Source organism: Lates calcarifer, linkage group LG4, assembly GCF_001640805.2.
Source record: "Lates calcarifer isolate ASB-BC8 linkage group LG4, TLL_Latcal_v3, whole genome shotgun sequence".
NCBI classification, from domain to species: Eukaryota; Metazoa; Chordata; class Actinopteri; family Centropomidae; genus Lates; species Lates calcarifer.
The window spans coordinates 5,137,982-5,151,674 of record NC_066836.1 but is presented as its reverse complement, the minus strand read 5'-3'; the positions used below and the strand labels follow the sequence as shown (position 1 = coordinate 5,151,674).

At 39.2% G+C, this 13,693-nt stretch overlaps 1 protein-coding gene across 1 annotated transcript; it reads left to right on the top strand.

Annotated features, from left to right (window-relative positions):
• The first annotated feature begins 186 nt into the window (after positions 1-186).
• Positions 187-12,834, top strand: ncstn (nicastrin). Its single transcript, XM_018678138.2, has 17 exons — positions 187-318; positions 1,466-1,567; positions 2,120-2,243; positions 2,686-2,807; positions 3,941-4,086; positions 4,944-5,088; positions 5,254-5,366; positions 6,527-6,679; positions 6,796-6,900; positions 7,124-7,201; positions 7,513-7,682; positions 7,803-7,905; positions 8,358-8,456; positions 9,055-9,142; positions 9,273-9,436; positions 9,959-10,171; positions 10,836-12,834. The coding sequence occupies exons 1-17, from the start codon at positions 261-263 to the stop codon at positions 10,956-10,958; spliced, it is 2,106 nt and encodes a 701-aa protein (XP_018533654.1). The 5' UTR covers positions 187-260; the 3' UTR covers positions 10,959-12,834.
• The last annotated feature ends 859 nt before the right edge of the window (positions 12,835-13,693 follow it).

Sequence of the window (13,693 nt, the reverse complement as noted above, 5' to 3'; positions counted from 1 at the left end):
TTGACTCATTCCTTGGACGTCCTTTAATTTAAAAAAAGGATATAAAGTGTTGGGAATAGAACAATTTGCGACAGGTACAGATGTTTTATTTGACCTGAAACTAATTTAAAAATACCAAATAAAAGTAACAATCCCGTTCTAAAGAGCCAAAGGTGCCATTTTGCCAGAGTCCGTCCTGAGAGCGGAACCAAACAGCGGAACCCGGACGTTTCCAATGTCAACACTTCCTGTTGTGTTTTTCTGCTTTTCAAACCAGGAAGATGGATTTGCTGTCGAACAAATGGATTGTTAACTTGCTAGTTTGTTTATTTTTCATCGGTAAGTTGTATCTTAACGGTGCTGAATGAGCGTGTACACGTATTTGTCAACGAGCGAAGTGTTTTTCTGTGTCTGGCGGTTAGCTTGATGGAGTTCTTTGTGCTCGGAGCTAGCCGAATGCTAGGCTAGCCCTGTTCGGCTTTAATCTCCATTGCTGGCTGTTTTATACAAGTTTTACAATGGAGTTCAGTGTTGCAACAATTCTTAACCAATTTCCATCAGCTGGAAGTTCGAAAATTATCTAGTGCCTTAGTTAAGTCTTTTCCATGACTTTTTTCTTTTCTCCGTCTGCCCCCTTGATATGAGCAACTCAGCATCAGCGTGACTGCTCGTGATTCCCCAGCTGCGGCCGCCCGGAGCTCGAGGGATTAGATGTTAGAACGTCAGACCAAATTATACATATATTTTCGCTCATTAATCTTAATTTGATTTTCACCAAACACACATAGCAGATGAAGGAAAAGTGAAGCCACTTTCACATCCTCGGTGTGCCCTGGTAATTTCGGCACACAGCGGACCCACCAAGACAGCAAAGTATTTGAATTACGACGAGTTTTTATTTCACATTTGTGCCGGTACTTTGAGTGCTTTTGTCAAAAAGGATGTTGGAGCAACAGGTCGACTAAGCCGGAAAATGTAATTGAAATTCCTAATTGCTGACCCTCAAACAGTGGTTGAAAAAAGTCTTGAGTGTGGACAACGGATCATTGAATTATTATATTGCTAACATTTTTGAAAGGAGCTAGCTGTGAGTTTTCTTCAGATCAGAGAGAAGGTACTCTGTCCATACAAGAATATTTCAGTCAGTGAATTGTGTTAAGTTACTATAGCAAAAGTTATTTCTATTTCTTGGTGTGTAGTTGTAAAGAAACTTATAGAGCCAACATTTGAAATTACACAGTGAAAATGTAAGATAAATAAAGTATAATACAATTTTATTTTAATTTATTACAAAAACATGTAGATGGTGGACAGTAACGGCTGCAGGGCATGTAAAGGTTTGATAAAGATAAAACAAGAAGTCAGACCTGTAGAGTCGTTTCACTTTTTCTTCTTCACTGTTTTACCTATGTATGAAGCTGTCTTGATCTCATATATGCCCTAATGTCAAACTGCAGTTGTTACAGCGCTTTTCTTTCCTTTGCAGGTGTCAGCTGTAATTCGGTGGAAAAGAAGATTTATGTGCATCTCAATTACACTGTCTCATGTGTGCGACTGCTCAATGCAACACATCAAATAGGCTGCCAGTGTGAGTAAAACAAAAGCTCAGAGCTCATCATGAGTGACCAAGATGAATCTTACTAACTACTTGTTGCAGTATCTCAGTTGTACAGTGTGTGTGTCCTCGGGCCTTCTGAGCATCTTTCTGTAACTTGTTTTATCTGTAGGAAAAAGCTTATTACACAACATACTAAAACAGTGTTTTTTAAAGCGTTTTCTTTGTGGTTGCTTCAGGCAGTTCAGAGTTTGGAGACACACAAATCAATTCTGTGGCTTTGAAAGTTAGAAACAAATTTTCAAGGAACATCAAAGGACTCAAGCTGCAGATGAAAACAGGCTTTTTTCTGTAATAAATGTTTTCTTATCAAAAGCTGCTAAAAATAAGCGTAACCTGTTGTCATACTACAAAATCTTCAGCAGCGATAAAAAGTCCCGTCTTTGCTGCTTCAAAACGTTTTATCCCAGAAGAGGCCTGGTGGGCACTCATGGACAGACAAGCTCCTAGGATGGTTTTATCTGATACAGCTGTTCTACCTCATGTCAGAAATGTTGATATTTAATTTTTTCTTTCTGATTCCAGCCTCTTTGTCAGGTAATGTGGGTGTGCTCCATGTGCTGGAATCAGAGGAAAACCTGGACTGGGTCCTGCACTCTGGTCCCAATCCTCCTTATATGGTCATCCTGGAGTCGCCGCTCTTCACCAGGTAGAGTTAACATGTCTCACCCTGCAGAGGGAGTACCTGCAATGACAGTTAATTTTGCTTTCTGTCCTCTGGAGGTCACCTACTGACGGAGTTAATGTTTTTTGAGATTTTTGAAGACCACAAAATTGACATTTGGTGACACTTTGATGGATATCTGTTGTACTTGACTATTTATAACATAAAAACCAGTGGTAGTTACAAACCTAATTTAGTTCAGTATGTCCTAACAAGCAGCAGATGGGTGAGAAGTTATAACATCAGGACATAGTAGTAAAACCCAGCCTGTCATCAGTTGTCAGTTACAATAGTGTGCAGTAAATTTGGCACATTTTACCTGTCTGACCCTGAGGAAAGAAACTTGAAACCAGTTTCAAACCCATGTTTGACCTGTGTTTGTACCCGTATCCTCTCCCCTTCCCCGTGCCGACTGTCTGCCCGTCAGATCCGTCATGATGAAGTTGAAGAACGGCTCTGGCAGGGTGGCGGGCGTTGCTGTTGTGGCGCCAAACACAAACCCGGCAGAGGGCTTCTCTCCACACACCACCTGTCCCAACGAGAACACAGGTGGGTGGGGATTTGCGAGCTACAACTTGTCCCTCAGTATTACAGAAGCTACAGAATTAACTTTTAGTTTTATGATCCTCAGAGGGCACAGCTCTTAAAGTCACAAGCTGCAGTCAGTTCAGATTTAATGTTATGTGAATGATGTCTGAAACGTAGCAGATTTACCAGTTAATCATGTTTGTCCTCACAGCAGAGTATTAATGTCTCTTTGTTTTATGTTTCCTCCAAGAATGGTAGCAACACCACACTATAAAAATCAAGTCTGTGACAAGTCAAAGTCTTGCATTTAAAAACTGAGTTGAGTAAATGTGCAGAAGTATTATCTGTAAAATGTACCAAAAGTAGAAAACATAAAAGTAGTCATTGCTGTATAGAAGCGATTTCCTCCTGTCAGTTTCATTTTTTCATGTGCATTCAGAAAAGAGGGCTATTTTTTATACTATTAGGCAATGTCATGGTAACAATGTATCATTTTTTATAAGCTTATTATAATTATTTTATGAAATCTTAATGTTAAAAGTAACAACTGTAGTAACCCTAGCTGCCAAATAAATGTAGTGAAGTAAAAACTACAATATTTCCCTGTGAAATGTTGTGACGTAGGAGTACAAACTAGCAGGAAATGGAAACACTTGAGTTAGGTACAGCTACCTCAAAATTGTTTTAAGAGCAGTGCTTGAGTAAAATTTCTTAGGTTTACACCCCTTTTTTTTGTTTTTTGTTTTTTTGCTTTGGTTTTCAGTTCAAGGCTGCGTGTATAACAGTAGTTTCTATGTGTGTAAGATTTGCATCAGGCACACAACACAAAATGTCAGACAGTGCAGTGTCATTTTTTATTATTTTGCAGTTTTATATTATTGTGTATGTAAATATGTTGTTGGTACTGGTCAACAGAAAAAAAATAATATTCAAGAATGAAACACAAAATATCCAAAGGGCGATTTACTTTTTGTGCATGCATTTGTTATTTTCATGTGGCTTATTAGTAGAAACCAGGAAGATAAACACCAGTTCAGTTTCAAGTTATTTACACGACTTTTAAATTAAAGAAACCTGCTCGCGCAGTACACGCCTATGAGTGCCTGTTTTGGTGTTACTGCTGCTGATGTTTTCTCTCTCTGTATTTCCCTCAGGTGTTTATTCAGAGACCTATGAGCCGACCATGGCCAATTGTAATATGACAGTGTGGAACCCTCTGGGGAATGGGTTGTCCTATGAGGAGTTTGACTTCCCCATCTTCTCTCTCAAAGACGACAATGACACTCAGGTCATACGGCAGGTAAATACAACAGCAGATATTTAGTCTGTTAATCCCATGGGTTCTTGTGTCAGGTGTTGCATCCTTCAGCTTTGTTGTCACTGCACAAAATGGCTGTCTAATTGTTTTCCAGTTTGCTTTGGTGTTGAAGAACAGGAATTCTTTCAAGTAGAGCTACAATAAAATCTGATCTGAACTTGTCTGAGTGGTGGTTGAGATTAGGAATGATGCCAGTAAAGCTGTCTCAGCCGCACTTCTTCATGTAGGGCATGTTGTGGCACATTATGTTGGGATGATTTATCTGTACCCACAAGTCATTTGCTGCTTCTCTACCACTGTATGTGACAAAAACAGACAGATCATATTACATAGGCTTTAGACATCCTCCTCTGATGCACTGCAAGTGTGCATACGGTTCTTTTCCTCTGTCAGCTTTATGCTGTCACTGAGCTGCTGACCTGTGACTTCTGTCTTTATCTCAGCCTTCAGTTTCAGAACACTGATAATGGCGGTCTGTGCATTTAATGTTAACCCAAGAAAATTGGTTCTGTGAAGGACTTTGTGTTTTTTGAAACAGTTTAGTCCAGAAGTTTTTATTATTGTAAAAACTTCGTGGTTGGCGTCTGCTTCTAATAAAATTACAGGGTAGACGAGAGGAACTGTTCTGTAAACTGACAGTTTCAGTTTTGATACGTCACCAAAGCAGCTACTGTGTCAAAATGAGCATATATACCCATGAGCAAGGAGCCAGACTCAGTTATATATGTTCTAAAGATTGAAGATTTCTTGAGATTCACTAAAATATTAAAATATTACTGTGGTTTCTCAAACCCACACACACAGAGATTTCTTATGTGTATGTTTTTCTCCATTCACAGTGTTACTTGGACCATAACCGTGCTGGGAACGGCAGCACTCCTCAGTACCCACTGTGTGCTATGCAGCTTTACTCCCACATGTCCGCAGTCACTGACACAGCCACCTGCATGAGGAGAAATGCCATCAACTTCAGCCTCAACCCAGGTGTTTACACAACATGAGTAATATAGGTAGCAGTGTATATGGCTGTTTCTTTTTGTACTGTACTGTAATTTATTATGAGGCAATTTATAAAGGCTACACTCAGACCTTTTGACCAATTCTGACCAATGTCTGTATCTGTTTTTTTTATTCTGTGTTGTCTTTTAGAGATGGTGTGCGACCCACTGGGTGACCAGAATGTTTGGGCCTCCACCAGGCCTCTCAACAACACGGCCAAGGGTCACAAGATGTGGGAGAGTGTGGTCATCGCAGCAGCCAGGGTGAGTTTACTGGAGATATTTATATTATTTATATATTTAAGCAGAAAGTGATAAAAATAGGCTTATACCAACATTTCACTACAGCACAACATTTGTTACTCATTAGCGTGCACATGCTTTTACGTTTCTGAAAAACGTTAAAATTTCTCCGGCCAGTGTCTGCAGTGATCTCACTCACTTTGAAAGCGTTCCAGTGTAAAAGTCAAGTCCAAGCTCAGGCTCTGCTCTGTGATGTATGTCATGTGATGTTGCAGTTGTGGTTAGATACAGTCAGAATACAGAGAGCTTTTTGTAAGTAATTCTTCATTCTTTGTGTTATTTAAAATAAATGGCATGAGAACAAAACACATAAATGAAAATGATAAGGCAGCAGACTGAGCCTATTTTGTTCTCAAGATGCATGTAGAATACTGTGCAAAAGTTTTAGCCACTAAAAGTAAAGTGAGAATACTTTCAGGAAATAATGTAGTTAATATGTTTTATCAGTTTACTTCATGCGACGTGCACAGTGCAAAGCTCTCAATAAAGAGAAAAAAAATTGGGGAAATATTACTTACAACAAGCAAAATTATCTGCCCACAGAACAGGAAAATTTCATTTGCTAAGTATTTTAACAAAGTCCTTCTATAATTATTCTTATAAGGTAAGACACAGACAGTTTTTGTGGTCTTCTGGATTTAGTCTCAGTGTTTCTGTCTTCTAATCCCAGACTGACTCCATGATGTAGACATCAGAGCATCTGTGGGGGCTAGACCATCTGGTGCATCTGTGCACTCGAGCTGAAACCATTAGTCATGATTGGATATTGGTTGTCTTTAGATTTTGAACTGTTGGTTAGAAAAAACAAAACATTTGAAGACATTACCTTAGAGAATGGACATTTCCAAGAGTTAAATCAGTTAAAGAAAAGAATCAGCAGATTACTTAATATGAGATGGAAGTCATCTTTAGTCGCAGCCCTAGTGTACCACATTACACTCAATGTGTTACACTGGGTAAACCAAAGGATATCATGGTCTACATTTGTGGAGTTTGTGGACACATTTTGATTAATGGAATGATTAAAATAGGTCATAGCAAGTGAAACTGATCTACTTACCTAGATACTGTATGATCTCTGCTTGATAGATCTTTCCTCTCCCCTCTCCTCTCCTCTGCAGTTGGACAGCAGGTCTTTTTTCTTTGACATTGCTCCAGGAGCACAGAGTGGAGTCTCAGGGTTTGTCACCCTGCTGGCTGCTGCTCACGCTCTGCGTAACGCCACCCAGGAGGCCCAACCAAACCGCACCATCCTCTACACCTTCTTTCAGGGGGTCAGTTGTTGACACACCATTGTGCTTGATCAATACGCTGTATTTGATTTTGTTTGAAGTGCAATACCAGCCTCATTCATGTTGTTTGTACTTTTTGTTTGATTGTTTGACCCTAGGAAACCTTTGACTACATCGGCAGTTCGAGGATGGTATATGACATGGAGAACAAACAGTTTGTAGTGGATCTGGACAATGTTCACTCAGTACTGGAGATTGGACAGGTGTGTGATGTTGGCTTTTCCGGTAACTTTTTTTTGTACGTATAAACCTTGGTCAAAGTTATGTTGATGCCAAATAATTGTAGCTGTGCCTTGTTCACATTGCCATTGTTAACAGAATCGTTAACAACATGTGCTTGATCTTTTATTACTGTAATAAAATAAGCTGTATATTATGTGTATGTGTATATATAGTACATGAGTTTGTTGAATTTCCTCTCCACAGGTGGGACTTCGTGCTGACTCCAAACTGTGGCTTCACACTGACCCTGTGTCTAGGAGGAACGAGAGCGTCAATAAAGAGGTTTGTATCTGTGTGTTTTATAAATTAACACAAAATTTAAATCTTATTTCTTATGAAATCATCAGAGGACTGAAATAGCAATATGCAAAATATCCTTAAGCACTATTGCTCTGTAAAATACTATGAAGTATGCAAAAAAAGGTACTTTCAGTTTGTGAGCAACCAAACTAAGAGATTTCTAAGTTGATGATTAAAACCCACAATAAATATTAGATGACTCTTTAAACTATAGAAACAGAACAGAGATAAAAATTTGAGGTCACAGTGTGCGTGTTAAAATAATTTTTTCTTTCCCTTCAATGTTGTTTCAGGTGGAGGATCTCATTGGAAACTTGCGCTCGGCTGCCACAGGTTTAAACGTCACAGTCGATGTCCCCGGTTTCTCTCAGCCTCTCCCACCCTCGTCCTTCCAGCGTTTCCTGCGAGCTCGACCAATCCCTGGTGTTGTTCTAGAGGATCACCAGTCTGCATACACCAATAAGTGAGTTGGGGTTGTTTTAAAGCTACAGAGCGACACACTGTTAACCGTATGTTGTGATGGTCAAATCTGTTACCTCGAGGAACTGACATGTGTTAATTTATTTTTCTGTTCTGTGTGCAGGTTCTACGAGAGTATGTATGATAATGCAGAAAACCTGAACGTGTCTTACCCACCAAACCTGACGCCAGAGGAACAGCTAGAGTATATCACTGACACTGCCAGGGTATTGCAATTAATCATCACTTATTGTTGTTAAGTTAGCTTCACAAAAAGGAGAGAAATGTTTCTTTGCTTTGATGTCGACACAAACCCTTCTACACTCCAGGTCAGGGGTTGTCAATGGTCTTTGCTTTCATTTTCATTTCACCAAAATGCCCCTTTTTATAAGAATAGATTAATTTAGGATCAGGATCATTTTAGATGAAAATTGATAAAATGTTACTCTTCTAATTGATTTTCTTATATAATGATCAACATCTGACCTCTGTGTTTGGGTGTTTAGCCCAAGAGGTCGTCATGCTATCATCTGAACCCACTCTTATTGTTTATAGACTGCTCAGTATTACCGTATTTAAGCTGTCTTTCTGATGTTTCTACATCTAGAACTTAACACAGATTTTGTCGAGCAGCAGCTCTAATAAAGATTTTCTTGATTTCTCCTCATGCATCTTCCAGGCTGTGACTGAGGTGGCCACCATGGTTGCTCGCGCTCTGTACAGGCAGGCTGGAGGAGAAGAAAGCCAGCTGAGCAGCATTAAAGCAGACCCTCAGATAGTAAGACTGTGATTTTATTGAGTAAATAAATATGTTTCAAGCTTTCCAGCTTATCTCCTCTACCAGCTCACTAATCCTCTATCAAGCACATTTGCCCTTTCTCAATTCCACCTTTTCCTTCGACTAATATCAAAACATATCACAGCTGTCCTAAAACTGAAGGGTATTTCTGCACTGTGTCCATCTCTTTTTCACTCTACTCAGCTGTGAGAGAACAGGTAGCAAACTCAGCAGTGAAGCTAATGCTTTACATCTCGAGTTAAACTGTATATGTCTAACAAAATATAGTTTTTAATGACTGTCTGTTGAGAATTGAAGCCGGTGTTGCAGATTACACCTCTTCAACACTGCTCACCCTCTCACACTTTCCTGACACTGATACTTTCAGATCATTTATTTGTGTGTTGTGCTTCTTTCTGATTTATTATTTACTTTTCTCCTCATATTTTTAACTTTCTACTTCAGCAACTTGACATATGCTTTTAAATAACTTAGCATTATTTCAAAAACAAAGAGGCCTTTTTGTCACAAAGTCTTTTTATCTTGCTGCTGTGACTCTGAAGTTTCTGAAGTCTGTTTTCTGTTTTCTTCCTCTCAGGTGACCAAGATGCTTTACAGTTTCCTTGTTCGGTCAAATAACTCCTGGTTCCAGCAACTAGTCCCTTCAGACTTCACGAGTTATCTGGGTAAGTAGGGAAATGTTATTTCCTTTTTAACTGGATTTGTGTGTGTGGGCAGTCAGCTACGTTTTTTACCTTTTATTAAGCAGGGGAAACACTGAGACACAAAACTTAACTTGTGTTTTCTCTCTCTCAGCTAACAGGCCCCCAAACTTCTATGTTGGTGTGGTCCAGCAGTCCAGCGAACCGACTCTTCTGGTCCAGTATCTGCTGGCTAACCTGACAGGCAGCACCATCAACATCACCCAGGACAACTGCAAGAACCAGAGAGAGGACGAGTCTGACAAAGTCAGCAAACATGTAAGACATGTAGTAGTCTTCCTTTGATTGGTTTACTTTACTTTTAATCTGAGAGGAATTATATCACAACAAAAAAACTTCAAGAGCTTATCTCAGATCTCTTTTTCTAATAACTCAAGAAAGGAAATTTAAAAGAGACAGAAAAAAGGGAAGTTAAGGAAAAAAGGGGAATCACTGACTGCATTAACTGTCATTATTTTCATTATCAAGTAATCAAGTATTAAGTAGTATAAGTTATTGAATAAAAGTCAGAAAATAGAGAAATGTTAAATGTTTGTCACAAGAGTCCAAGACGATGTCTTCACAACGGTCCAGAACAGTCCAGAATATTCAGTTTACTGTCATTCAAAGAAGCAGCATCAAGTGAAACAAAAAAATTATATATTGGAGAAATACAGAATAAAAGTACATCATGATTTCTGTTGCCTTCAGTTGGTATTAAATAGGAACTGCACCATCCGCATATTTGCATGTTCCACTCATTTTCCTCCACCCTGTGACTCTTCTCACCTCGTCCCTCAGATGTACAACTACATGTGGGTTCAGGGTGCGGCACCTCCCAACAGCACAGAGAGGGAGGGTTACTGTGTCCGCTCCACTGCTCGTCTCTCTAAAGCGCTGTCCCCGGCATTCGACCTGGAGCAGTACACCTCCAAAAACTTCTCAACATGGACGGAGTCCAGGTGGAAGTTCATCAAAGGACGGATATTCCTGGTGGCCAGTCATGAACTGGAGGTAAGTCTGACCATCACTTCTCAGAGTCAGAGACAATACCTGGGGATTCTTGGGTCATTTAGTATGATTTTAAAGTGATATATAAATGTTCTTTGTTTGGGCTAATTGTTTGCAATCATTAAATGCAATACTCACACAGTAAAACACAGTATCCATCTTTGTCTTCTTAGTTAATTGTTTTGTTTGTTATACTTTTTGAAATTCCAATGTGCCTGTAGCAATAGTTAGGAATACAACATAACCAAACACTTCAGACTTGTCACAGAGCAGCACCAGTTTGATTCATCCTCTGTGTAACATTTCATGATGGTTGTGCTTGTGTTGGCTCTGCCTCTCTGAGCTTACTGGACAAGCTGACTTAATGTTGACAGTGATGAATTACTTATTTAAAAAAAAACTTCAAGTCTCCACAAGTTCATAACCACATCATACTGAGAGAGGAACCTCTCTGTTATCTTATCGCCCTTTGAAGCTACTATGTGTTTTTTTAATATGGTATAGTTTTGATGTGTTATGTCTATAAAAAGCAGAAACCTGGATAAGAATTTATTGTAGGTAAATTGTAGTAAAACAATATTAATCAGCATAAAAAAATAATAAATAATTAGTGATTATATGTAAACCCACTTCTGTGTGGAGCTGAAATGTCCTGTTCCTCCTCCAGATGTTGACGCTGGGCGTGGGTGTCGGCGTGTTGCTATCATCCCTCCTGGTGACGTATATCATCAGCTCGAAGGCCGACATACTCTTCAGCTCGGGGAGGGAACCCACCAACGCCACCTACTGATCCACGCACAGGCGACGCAGGCCCACGACCACTACTACTACTACTACTACTACTACTTCTTCTTCTACTTCTACTTCTATCCCAACCAGACATGGACAGGACCTTTTCTTTAAAACACACCACGAGTAGGTACACAGACAGGTTAGACACAGCAGCGGGGTTAGGGGTGGGGGTTTATTTGACGACGACAACGACGACTCAGTGTTTATGGACTCACTCAGGTGAGGCGTGACATGAGGACTGGACCGGACTGGATTGGCCTGGATGGATCTGGACTCATCAGGGTCAGAAAACACTGGTCAGGCACCAGAGGGCCCTGCCAGTGGAAAAGATGTTTATATTTCTTTTATTTTAGTTTTTTCCCCTTTTTATTGTCAAAGAATGTTTTGTTTACTGTGTCATGGGATAGGCACTAAACATTGAGCATTATTTTGAGTGTGTGTGTGACTGTGAATATGTAAATGTGACCGAGTGTGTCAGCAAGTGACTGTGTGATTCAGTGTGTACGCACAATTATGTGTGAGAGTGAGTGTGTGTGTGAGTGTAAGCTTTATATGAGGATTGCGATGGTGCAATACTGTAGCTGTCTTCTCTGTCATGTAGTTAACTTATCACTCAGTTCTAATGATAAGAAACCACTTTATAAGTCAGTGAACAAGTAGTCAAATTTAAATTTGAGGTTTTGCAAAATCTGGAAATGTGTGGTGAGATATTTTGATCAGTTTTAGGTCCTGAGGAGTTGACAAAAATTGTGAGAATTTTAGGAAAATTATCAAAAATATTTATATGATTCAGTCCCAGTACACGTATAACTACACTTGTATGTAGTTGCAGACCCACTGCAATTTCACATATTGTGATTTTTGTGTGGAGATGAAGAATTTCCAAAATATTCAAGAGTCTGGAGCAACTGACAAACACTTGACTGCATATCAATCAGCTGCAAAAATCTTCAAATCTAGTCAGAAAAAATCTTCATGTTTTGACACTGAAAATGTGCTGGTACTCTGGCTGTGCACTCTTTTTGGTTGGTACCTTTTTCACAAGGTTTCTTTTAATTATAACTTCTGACAAAATTGTGACAACACACAAAGAGGTTTTTATTTTGTTTTTGGGTGTTCATTTAATGGCTGGAATCAATGACCAATTGTGATGATGCCTTGATGAAGAAATAAACATTGCTTCTTTTCCAGTTTTTTTTTTTTTTTTTTTTTAGTGGTTGGACTTCAACAGAAGACAAGGAGATGAAATCTGACAGATGTTTTGGCTAAAAGAGCTCCCTGTCATGAATGAGCGCTTATGAGCTAGGATACCAGCACGCCATGAACACAAAAAATGAGGATGATACGACTTCAACTTACTTTTTTTCTTGTGCTGACAAATTTTGGCAAACCAGCCTTCACCAGAGCACCACAAGAGTGATATCATCCTCCAGGCAACCGTCCAGGAGGTGTGTAGAGGAGGTGTTACAACAGTGCTAAGTTACTTAGTTAAGGCTCAGCCCATTAAGAATAGAATAAAGATCAATCCTTCTAGGCTTTTAAATTATTTGATATAAAATCACAGTGCGGAGTAAACCATCAAGTTTCTAGTTGCCAAAGTTTGTTTTTTTATGACCCAAATGCTTCTTGGCACTGATTTTTCTACTTGATACTTTGCTTGAGTTTGTCTTGTGATTATAAGAGAGGGAAGGTCATGATTTAACCAGCTTTTAACCTACAGGGGACACTCGCAAGGACCGAAAGGAGCAGAAAATAAAACATTTATCCAATACAAATCTATGTTTGCAAAGAATGTGACTCTGAGTGAGAATAAAAAAAGAGTAAACGTGAAGTGGGAATGAAATAAAACACCAATAAAATCTATTTACAGATAATTATGATAGTTGTGAAAATCATGGTTCTTTATTTGTCACATGCACAGAGATACAGAGGTTATACTCAGCTGCTGTGTGACAGTGAGATAAAATGGAATAAATTCAAATAAATAAAACTAATATACACATACAGCAAATAAACAAATCTAACAGTATTTACAGTTAAAGTGGCCTGGTGTTCGTGTGAAAGTGACAGCAGCAGGAACAGACAGTGTGTGCAGCACTGTAGACGTGTTCATGTCAGTGTGGAAGTGTGTGTAGAGCCGATGGCCTGAGGATAGAAACTCCCCTTCAAACGCTCATGAAATATGAACTGTGCCATGGACGAAGAAGTGAAAGTATATGAAGGTGACAAGTGCAGCAAATAATTAAATAATATAAGAGTGAAGGTGGAATACACTTTACAGTACAATGTGAATCCATTGAAACAAGTTGGAAGAAAATCTGTATTTGGTTAAACTGGTGAAGAGGGAGTTGCAAGTAGATGTTATTTGTTTTAAAGGGTCACAGGCCAGTGAAGGTTGGGTATCACTGATCTGTGGTAGCCTGGCTGTATCAAAGAAAAAACCTTACTGAAGATTTATTTGGCCAAGGAAGCGGGTCTTATATCAAAACGTCTTTAAATGCAGCTGGTCTGGACACATAAATGTTTCTGTACAGACCCATAAAAACTGTATTTAAAAACATTTGTTCATGATGGTTTTCCATAAAATGTTCCTTTGTTTTATGAGCCAGAGGAAACACTTACAATTAGTGACATTACACTGTCCGGTCCTTCCCAGGGAGTTCACACACACACACACACACACAGAGAGAGAGAGAGAGAAATATCACCGTGCGGTAATAAATGTGTTGTGGT

Coding starts and splice junctions, on each gene's coding strand:
- ncstn (XM_018678138.2), top strand. CDS start 261: ATGGATTTGCTGTCGAACAAATGGATTGTTAACTTGCTAGTTTGTTTA. Junction 2,244..2,685: donor GAGTCGCCGCTCTTCACCAG/GTAGAGTTAACA, acceptor TCTGCCCGTCAG/ATCCGTCATGATGAAGTTGA. Junction 8,457..9,054: donor TTAAAGCAGACCCTCAGATA/GTAAGACTGTGA, acceptor TCTTCCTCTCAG/GTGACCAAGATGCTTTACAG.